The following is a 10,629-nucleotide window of genomic DNA, read 5'->3' on the forward strand; positions in this document are numbered from 1 at the left end:
AATAAGCCAGTGTAAGTTACAGCAAAACAATCAAAATAGTACTTTGTTTCCATCCATTTCTTCCCACAACCTATATAAATATTCCAAGACCATGTTTATATGGAGATACAGTTTCAGAACACTCTGTGGGATGACAGATGCCTAAACCACATTGTGGAGGGAAACAAAAAGTAGTCGTCTAAGCATGTTTACTTTCAGTGACAAAGAAGTTTTAACTTGTCCCTAAGTGATGACTCACTGACTTAGGACTATAAAAGTAAAGGTAACTGCTCTCTAAAGCATCAGAACTCAGAAATCCAACATGATGCAATCAAGACTCTCAGCTGTTTTCTTTCTCTTGTTGGGTTTGTCATTTTGTCTGACAATCCCTATTCCACTTGAAGATAGCCATGAATTCACAGAGGAAGATCTTCGGTTTGCAGAGGTACAGTATATAATTATTTTGCATGTTTTAGAGTAAGTTTTGTAGTTACAACTGTTACTTGGAAACTAGAGCTATTGCTTCTTTTTCCCCTCTTAGCGCTATCTCAGGACGCACTATGATCTCCGTCCTAATCCTGCTGGCGTAATGAGAAAGAGTGCCAATACAGTAGCATCTAAACTTCGAGAAATGCAAGCTTTTTTTGGCCTCAAGGTGACTGGAAAATTAGATGAAGAAACATATGAGCTGATGCAGCAACCAAGATGTGGTGTTCCAGATGTAGGAGAATATAACTTTTTCCCTAGAAAACTGAAGTGGTCAAAAAGCAATTTGACATACAGGTAAAAGCATGGCATTTTGAGTATTATTACTGTTTCTTCTACCTATTTACCTTGTCCAGTAGAGAGCACAGTATGTGAAGTTGGTGGGAGAAGGGCACTTTCAAGTTTGACAGGATTCATGCTGGAGTTTAAAATCTTTATGGTACTAATCCGAAGTTTAAGAAATTAAATATATATTTTTCCATTGCAATTTGTCCATTTAGGAAAGCTGGTATAGATGCACAGCATGCTACTTTGTCCCACTTTGGCCTGCCTATGGACACTGGTTACATCTATTGTGCTAAATGAAATATGGGTTAGGATGGAGCTCATGCACCTCGCCACTGATCCTCACACTACTTAATCTTAGGTGGCTCCGTGGTTTTGTATGGATGTGTTTTGGCTCCATGGATGTGTTTTGATGAGGTCTGCCCACAACACTTCTGCTGTAGACCGGCAAACCGGTCTATGCAACATGGCTGTGAGACCAGGGACCAGCCCTTGTTCACCTTTTGTTTCGCAGTGCAGAGCGGGCTCCTCAGCTGTGGTGAGAGCATCACTGCGGCAGGGCACTCAGCACTGTGCTGAGCTCCAGCCCATCCAGGCCCTTGCGGTACTGACCAAGAAGGTGGAAATTATCGTACCTCCAATATGACCTTGGTCATCCGAACTCCCTTGACAGATGGTGAAAAGAGAAAAGGTTTTCTAGGGAGAAACCAGACTGACATTTTAGACATTTCTTTAGGATGAGCATGTCCTGAAAATGTCTCTTTCTCTCTATTGACTAAAATGGGTCCAGGTGACTACTTTCCATTTAGGTCCCATTTAGGTAGGTCGCACAAATACCCACACTGTATCCTCAAGCACTTAGCACTAGGAAGCTGTGGTGCTGGAAGATCACGTTAGCTTCTTCTCTCTAAATACCTAAGATAATTGATAGGAGATTGGACCATTGGATCATTGGACCTGAATTTCTTTAGCAAAATACATACATGAACTCACTAAACTCTTTCTGACATATAATTTCACTAAGAAGTAATAAATACTGCTTTTATACCAGTGGTTTCATGTCCACAAAAAGCTTTTTGTGTCACGTTTTGCCTGTCCAGGTAATTGGGTCACGTGGCTTTCCCAATGTTCTAAGTTACTGGTATAGTTTGACTTGATACAGAATACATCTGGCATTTTCTATATCCTCTGGTGAATATAAAGGCTACAAAAAAAAGCTACTGATTCATCTCGGTTGTCTTCAAGTGATTTTGATTAAAATGGAAATGGACATTTTTTCTTTGGGAATGGTATATGCAGCAGCCCAAGTCTCTGTTTTTAGATAAGAATGTAAGGAGGAAACAAGGAACAACTTGTTAATTAGGTAGAGAGTCTCAAAAAAAACAGATTATAAAATGTATTACAAATCAACACGACTTAACTGGATATATTAATTTGTTTGATAGAATTATGAATTATACTCCAGACCTGAGCCGTGCTGAAGTAGAACGAGCTTTCAAAAAAGCATTCAAAGTTTGGTCTGATGTGACACCACTTAACTTTACTAGAATAAGGAGTGGAACAGCTGATATCATGATCTCCTTTGGGACTAAAGGTAACAAACTTTTCTTTTTATATTATGGTTATATCATTATTAGTTTAAAAAGATGAGATATCATTGATTTCATTGTTTGATTGCTGTTTTATAGAACATGGTGACTTTTACCCCTTTGATGGACCTTCTGGCTTGCTGGCTCATGCTTTCCCTCCTGGTCCAGACTATGGAGGAGATGCCCATTTTGATGATGATGAAACTTGGTCAGGTGATTCTAAAGGTAAAATATGTTCAAGAATTTGTTTGAAATGGTGTTAGAGGGACAATTTCCACCTGTTTGATTCTTTGGAACAGATTGTTTTGCCTGTTTACTTTTCATAAATCATTATGTTCACTGTCTATTTTTAGGAGACTGGTCATCCCCAGTCATAAATAGGAGTGTAACACCTGCCTGGCGTAAATTTTAAGATAGTAAACTTCTGAAGTAGAGTTGCTAAAAAAAGTCTTGGCAAACAAGGCAAATTGGGAGCATGGAATTCTGTTGAGCTGGCATTTCACTGAGCTCAAGGACCTTATTTCTGATAGTATTGGTGGGAATGGATTTACTGACGACAATAGAAAATGAATACATTTATTTCAACTTCAAGCCAGATTCTAATCCAGTATTAAAATTCTTCACCGTTTTGGATGGGTGTTCACCCTACCCATCCAAAAAAAAAAAAAAGAGTTTTAATAGAACAAAACTATTTTCAGTACTGTGGCATTTCACCCTCCAGGCAGTACTGATGCAGTGCTGATAACACTATGGGCTGTCCACTGGATGTACATTCCCAACAAAACTTCTCATGATTTGAGTGGGACTAAGACTTCATTCTACAGCTTTCCAGTGTTATTAAGAAATTTAAGGGATTCTGCAGCTGGCCAGAGAAGGACATTATCAAATACTGAACACCACCTCTGAGATACAGAATCAGTTAGGCACTTATTGAATCAAAACTCACATTAGCTCGAAATAAAACAATAATTATGCATTCTTTCCATTTGTCTTCTTTATTGCCCCACATGCTAAGGCAGAATGTTAGGATTAGTTGATTAGTCCAAGACACTTCATTGACAGATGGAGATATACATTCACTTTTACTATGGTCTCTTGTAGGGTATAACTTGTTTCTTGTTGCTGCCCATGAATTTGGTCATTCACTTGGGCTTGAACACTCCAGAGACCCTGGAGCTCTGATGTTTCCTATTTATACATATACTGGAAAAACTGGTTTTGTTCTTCCTGATGATGATGTGCAAGGCATCCAAGAACTCTATGGTAAGTCTGTATATACAATATATGCTTCCTGTGCTGCAGATAACCTGCTGCAGATGCACCACATAGTTGTCAAAGAGCTGGAGATGTTCAATAGAAGTAATAACAATTGATTAAGATCAAATCACTGGATTCCTGGCAACCAGCTTTTAGGAACAGAAAATGCTTGGATATTTTAGCTCAGAGAGAAAAACAGGAAGCATCTTTGCAGAACACAGCTGATGGCTGTGCTGTCTCCTTCAGGAGGGTGAGGTTGGGAAGAGATGTGCTGCTTTTCGAGCTGTTTCAAAAGAGAAAGTAAAACAGAGTCTAAGGGAGAAACAGAAATATTCAGGTTTCAGTGTTTTGTCCTGTAAAGAGGAAAAATTGTGAGAACTTCGGAACTTAGGATACAGGAAGCAAGTCCATTTAACATCTTTATAGCACAGCTGAACCACAAAGTTCAAGAACACATTTGGGCTAAAGGAAGATAGCATGCAAGAATGAACTTTTTCCACTACAAATGACTTGCTTATGATGCCGGTATTCATCCTGGTCCTATGGGAAACGGAGAACTCATGAGAAACTGTGGGAAGCTGTGGGAACGGTGAGATTTAGGAGTGAGAAACTGTGAAAGTTAGGAATAACAGATTAGCAGATAGAGAAACCTGAAACACAGGCTGGATGCACTGATCTCTGGTTGGTTACCTGTTGTCCGTTAGCAGGACTGGACCCAGATAGCAACAGAGTCAAGGAATTGGCTGGAGGCAGGGGGAGGGAGCGCATGGACAGTGTATGCTCACATACTCAGAGAATATATGTTTGGTCTGATGCTCAGGAAAATGGCTCCTGGTCCTAAACCTTAAGCCCCTGCTCCTTCAATGATTCCCACAGTGGTGCATGGAAATTCTTCCATAAGGTTTTAAAGCTAAATCATAGTATATGGTTGCAGGTGCTGGAGACAGAGATCCAAACCCCAAACATCCAAAAACACCAGAGAAATGTGATGCAGAATTATCTCTTGATGCAATAACAGAACTTCGTGGAGAAATGCTGATCTTCAAAGACAGGTAAAGAGACTCGCAAATGATGGATAGCGTGTATGTGGAATATGCTGGGTGCGTACACTGCCTGACTCAGGTAAATGAAAGAAGTACCTGCCCAGAAAATACTGCGTAAAATTCAAACCTGAAGAAACATAATTTCAGTTTTTTACTCATGATTTTTACAGTTATAAATAAAGTAGATCACAAATTAATATGGATTTAAGACACTGTGCCTTTAAGACACTACATTATATCCTTTTAGGTAGAATTTATAATACACTTACAGATTTGACTGCCCTGTAATATGAAGTGGAGCTGGTGTGGCTGAGTATTCTGACCCCATCTGTACACATTTTTCATCTCACAGGGCTTTCTTCAATGCACAGAACGTTACTAATATTTCTTTGAAAGAAACTGTACTTCATTCAGAAGCTTCAAATGCAGTAGTGTTTCTCTTCTCAGCCTAATGAACAAAAGATTCAGATTTGTCTTTTTAGATCATAATAGTGTTAGTGACAGAAATGGTCTGCATTTTAGTGACTAGAAAGAAAGAACAAGCCTATCAGTGGCACTCTGTACAGATATTATTGTTTGTTATGAAAAAAGGGTAATTCACCCTCAAGTAATCTTTAATATAACACATCAGATATATTGCATCCTGTAGTATGATAAGAAACATATGATATGTTTCTTTTCTTCTAAATTAGGTTTTTTTGGCGATTGCACCCTCAGATGGTTGATGCAGAATTGGTGTTACTTAAATCATTTTGGCCAGAGCTTCCAAACAAAATTGATGCAGCTTATGAAAACCCCATCAAAGATCTTGTGTTTATGTTCAAGGGTAAGTCTTATTTTGTTTTTGACAGAAAAAGCAAGTATTTAGTCATGTTCACTTAGCAATGGAAAGGCATTCAACAGAGTAACATAATATTCTTCCATTCCTGCTCAAAACAACCTTATTTTGGTTTCACTCCATGAAAATCTAAAATAATTTCAGTGGATTAGGAGGTATACAATTAAACTCGGATGTCTAGGATCACAGATAGCATAAATTATTTAATACCAGGTGAAATTACAGCTTTAGAATATGCTAGCTGTATAAAAATAAGTATTATGGCACCCCATAAAAGATAAGCTGTTACAAAATAATAACGTATACTTCATTCTTGTTTTCAGGAAAGAAAGTCTGGGCTTTGAATGGCTATGACATAATGGAAGGCTTTCCTAAAAAGATATATGAAATGGGGTTCCCGAAAGAAATGAAAAGAATAGATGCAGCTGTCCATGTCAAAGATACTGGCAAGACTCTCTTTTTTACTGGAAATAAGTTCTGGAGGTAAGATGGAGAAAGACTGGTGCTTATTTTTAATTTCCATCGTTGTAATCTGTCCAGAAGTGCCAAAAATGGGCAGACTGTTTCAAATTAGGCACTTTGTAGTGGGTCACACTTTGACAGTGTATAAATTTCTGGGATGCTAGAGTTCTGCAAAATATGCTATAAAGACAAGTTTAGCAAGCCTTTTTTTAAAATATAAGCGTGACAGAAAGGAAACAAATTGCTCAATTTCAGAAGACTTTATACAATAGACACGTATCCCAGAAAGAGGTCCCTCCTTGCTTCCCTCAGCTGGTTGTGTGACACAGATGGATTATCAGTGCTGATCCATGAGACCAAAACATTCACACTATCCTATATTGGCTGCTTTTTTTTCTGGCCATGAGTGGGACTTATAGCCAGGTCAGTGATACATCTTTATAAGAGATGCTACTGTCCCTTTCCAGGACCTCTGTGCTAAACACACTCCAGGTAGGCTTGGAGCACCAAGTACAATCACTGTACCCAAGCACTGGGTACAATCAGCTCCATATAAGACATAGTTTATTGGTCAGTTTTGAAAACTTACCTTTATTTGTTGCATGTTTACTGAGATTTCGTGTAAGGGTTCCCTGTTATTGACATTATTACCCTGGACATAAGATACCTCATGCCTGCCACCTACTCCTGACATTGAGTAACTTCAACAGAGCATATAAAGGGCAGAGACTGAAAGCGCGAGACTGTTAAATCCTCTCAATTTACATTTTTTTTTATGTCTACTATAGTTATGATGAAGAGAAAGAGGTTATGGAAACAGGCTACCCCAGACTGATAGAGGAAGAATTCCCAGGAATTGGTGACAGAGTGGATGCAGTGTATCAGAGAAATGGTATATAATCTGATAATGATGCTTTATTATCATTAACTATGCCTGAAATTTGAGATTAATATTCTGTGGGATATTCTGTCATTTGTAATTTTAACTCATATGACATCAACACTTCTGCTCTTGACTGAACCAGGCTTCTGATCTAAATTGCCTTCTGGTAAAGTCTTTCTCAATTAACTGTGGATATATAGATACATATTTGAGAAGCCAAGAAAGGCATGGCTCAAGTGGTAGAGTTAATACAGAAGTATTGTGAAGCATCCATTCCTTCATATCTAGATCCTTCCTTTACCACTCAACAACATCCAATTCTTCCTATCCAATATTTCAGAGAATTAATCTTTAACAGACACAGTATGGATTTTTCCTAAGCAAATAATACATAAAAGTACAGAGGTTGACACTGGATCAAAATTGTGGTTGTTTTAAAACAGTGATCCAGCTTTGTCAAATGAAATGAGTACCTTTGAAAATTTAGCTCAGCATTTTAAAAACATAAATATTGCATTTATCAGAGTCCTTCAAAAATCAAAACAGACAATTTTTACTTGAAGGATTATTTTTACAGAACAATACAGATTTCTCAGAGTTAATTAATTTCAATTTTCTTTTCCCTTAGGTTATCTCTACTTTTTCAATGGCTCGTTGCAGTTTGAGTACAGCATCTGGGGCGAAAGAATTGTGCGTGTCCTGCATACTAATTCCATATTTTGGTGCTAAATACTCGAGGGCCATGTTATAGGCTGTGGAGCAGCTTGTAGTACATGGAAATAATGATATGGAAATAGATGTTTATTAAAGGGAAGCAAGGTTCTGTGAATAAGCACTGGCTACCAAACATCAAATGTGTACTGTATATATGGAAATATATAGGTGTATGTCAGTCTGGAACTGAATTAACTTAATAGGAACGGAAAAGATAAATGATTAGCATTTCAAAGGGCATTGCACCATTTAAGGTGCATTGAGCATTACAGCTGGATTTCTCTGTGAGTTGCTGGATGCATCCTGCATGATAAGAAGTAATTTGTGCATTCTAACATCTTTCCAGGATCTCCTAGACTGTTATAGTACTGCTCATAAGCCCGGGAGTTTTATCTTTTTTAAACTAATCCTCAAATGCTTTGGAAAATTTCCATTAAAGCACTGAGGATTCAAATGTGTAAAAAAAAAAATGAGTTAGGACTGCATGGTGACACCCTGAGAAAGATAACATGGGGCTACTCCATTGAAGTTAGAGAATGCAAAGGTATTTGAATGTATCCTTATTTAAATAGGGATGGAACTTCCCCTTGGAAGTTGATGCCCACATCATCTTTGAAAAAAGCAGAGGGTATAGAAGCACTGAGATGTCTCAAAGCAGGCAATAAAGCAGGAAATAGGTACAGAAATCCTCAGTCTGAATAAAAATCTGAATGAAAATCTGAATGAAATCTGCAACCTTGCAAAAATCCTCAGCTTGAATTATCTGGGAGACCAGAAAGAAGTAGTAACACCGGAAGGATCAAGCAGAGTGCAACCTCATATGCTTCTGGATCCATTAACACATCACAAGTTTTAAGATGGTGTAAAAAGAAATAGGTTAAGTGACATTTATAGAGGTTATAGCAGAGAACTTGAAAACTCAATTCAAAATAATTGAAATAATACCTTTTTTTCATGTTTGTCACTGTTTAGATACCTACTTTAGTTGTTGCCATACCATGTTTGTTGCAGATTTTTTCAATCTATGCGAATGATGCAAGACTGTGATTCTTTGTTTAAATTGGTACTAAATAAACTGGAAGAATAAAATGACATTGTGAAATTACTTCATTAAAACTTTATGATAAAAGTAAGACAGAGATATGAGATAAAAGGAATCAGGAACCCTAGTATGTGTTTTTTATTCATTATAATTTTTACCTGTAATTAAAAATCTTTTTTTTTTCTTTGGAGGAAAGAGGCAGAACTAAGAAATAAATTGGAATTAGTCCTTATTGTTATAGAAAATACTAGAAATGATAACTATAAAATTCAGCCCCACATTAATTTTACAAATTAAAAATTTAACTGAAACTCTTTTTTTTCTCTCAAAAATTGCCACTCACCCACCAATTCCGTATCTTTCATGATACAGATGGCCATAGCTCAAAATAGGGTAAAATAAAAGTTCTGTCATGATGAAACAATTCTGATAATACCTTGTTAGGAAAAAGTCTGTGTGATTATATGCTCATACTGGACAGCATAAGGTTCATTTATATATCGAAAGCATTTACTGAAGGCATGATACCCGACAAAATAAAACCTGACATTGACCTGCATTTTAGTTTAATCATTTTGCGGTGAAATAAGGGTCTGGGCATGACCCTAGTTCTCATTCTCAGTAGAGAGCTTCTATAGCAAACTGTGGCAGAATAATAGTCTAGTGTAAAGGGCTGACTGCCCTGATTCTGACTGCTCTGAATTTCAAAGGTCTACCCTTAATGTATCTAGGTTAGAGAACACCACGGTGCACTAGCAGGCAAGGAGATACTATTTGACATCTTTCATATTTATCTGAATCTCTGTTAACACTGAACATTTGTCAGGGGAGAAAGGTGCTACATAGGAATCTGGATCTTCAAGAGGCTTCAGCATGCTCATATCCAGCTGCTCCCTAGCCCAAATAGTCAGATTCCTGCTCGCCACTTGGCTGTCTGGAAGTAGTCGTTGGCTCTGGTGCAAACAAGCCTGTGCCTCTGCATCCCTGATGACAAACACAAGCTGCTCTGCGGTTAGGCACTACTTAAGCTGAGAAAAGCACTACCGTTGACAGTTACTGGAATTTTGTTCAGCAAAAAAATGGAAAACAAAAATGTTTGTGCTGGGGAAACTTGAGCTAAGAACCAAATGGACCTGCGAGTTGCGCAGTTAGTCGGGCATTTGGTGCTGTGGGATTTGGTGCTTTGAGAGTCACTACCATCACAAGTGAATCACATTATACGAGTCTGTGATGAGAGCAGTGATTGCCCACAGATGATCCCATGGTCATATGAGGTCTCACTCAAGTGCTGAAAAGAAGTAAGAGCAACATCCTTGAAACAGGGACAGAAGTTGCTGCTTTGCCTGAGAGGTTGTGAGTCAGGGAATGATTGTGAGAGGCTGAAATAGCTCTGCCTTGGAGTCCCATACACACAGATTTAACAGATTCTCAGGAAGCTGCTAGTTTGTGGATCTCCACCTAATAGTATGTATGTGTAAGCTGTCATGAGTTAACATGCCACTTATATCAATTTTGTTCTCTGCTAAGAAAGCTCACCTGGCAGGGGCAGAGAGGATAATAGAAAGGGAATTGGTAAGGTGTTTCCTCTGGAGCAGTTTCTGTGCTGTGCAGAAACTCCTCTTGTGTGAGCCTCACCAAACAGATATGAGAAGATTCAAGGAAAGAGATGCAGGAAGGAGCAAATGCCATTCAAGCTTGCATTTCAATAAAGGGAGGAAGTAGGAAGCTGTCCTCTTAATTCTGTAGTATATTGAAAAGATAGCAAGTGCTGTAAGAGACAATGTGAGCTATAGCAGGTGTCCTAGTATCTGAGAAACTGGAGCAAGAAAAAAAAAAAGATATTTTTAATACGCAGGTGCTTTCTTCTTTGCAAAAACATCAGAAACCTCCTCTGGGGTCACTAGATGGCAGTGACAGCTCTGTTCCGTAGAGGACCTGCACAGGAACTGTCAGCCAGACACAGCAGGACCAAAAAATGATTCCATGGGTAAGGTGCAGCAATTAGCAAATAACAATTAATACCAAATTCAGTCTTACATTTAAAGAAGATA

General features: G+C 38.2%; 1 protein-coding gene across 1 annotated transcript; it reads left to right on the plus strand.

The window, feature by feature from the left end:
- The first annotated feature begins 242 nt into the window (after positions 1-242).
- Positions 243-7,783, plus strand: LOC104571782 (collagenase 3). Its single transcript, XM_010218910.2, has 10 exons — positions 243-424; positions 521-762; positions 2,196-2,344; positions 2,439-2,564; positions 3,441-3,602; positions 4,531-4,648; positions 5,332-5,465; positions 5,801-5,960; positions 6,728-6,831; positions 7,451-7,783. Exons 1-10 carry the CDS (start codon positions 302-304, stop codon positions 7,549-7,551), a joined length of 1,419 nt encoding a protein of 472 aa, XP_010217212.2. The 5' UTR covers positions 243-301; the 3' UTR covers positions 7,552-7,783.
- Positions 7,784-10,629: the final 2,846 nt, after the last annotated feature.

Source organism: Tinamus guttatus, unplaced genomic scaffold (assembly GCF_059628265.1).
Source record: "Tinamus guttatus ecotype Peru unplaced genomic scaffold, ASM5962826v1 Tinamus_guttatus_pri_ptg000150l, whole genome shotgun sequence".
Classification (NCBI taxonomy): domain Eukaryota; kingdom Metazoa; phylum Chordata; class Aves; order Tinamiformes; family Tinamidae; genus Tinamus; species Tinamus guttatus.

Excerpts from the sequence above, each read along its gene's own strand:
- LOC104571782 (XM_010218910.2), top strand. The coding sequence starts at position 302 with ATGATGCAATCAAGACTCTCAGCTGTTTTCTTTCTCTTGTTGGGTTTG. Across the intron at positions 3,603-4,530 it reads AGGCATCCAAGAACTCTATG|GTGCTGGAGACAGAGATCCA; the intron begins GTAAGTCTGTAT and ends ATATGGTTGCAG. Across the intron at positions 5,961-6,727 it reads ACTGGAAATAAGTTCTGGAG|TTATGATGAAGAGAAAGAGG; the intron begins GTAAGATGGAGA and ends TGTCTACTATAG.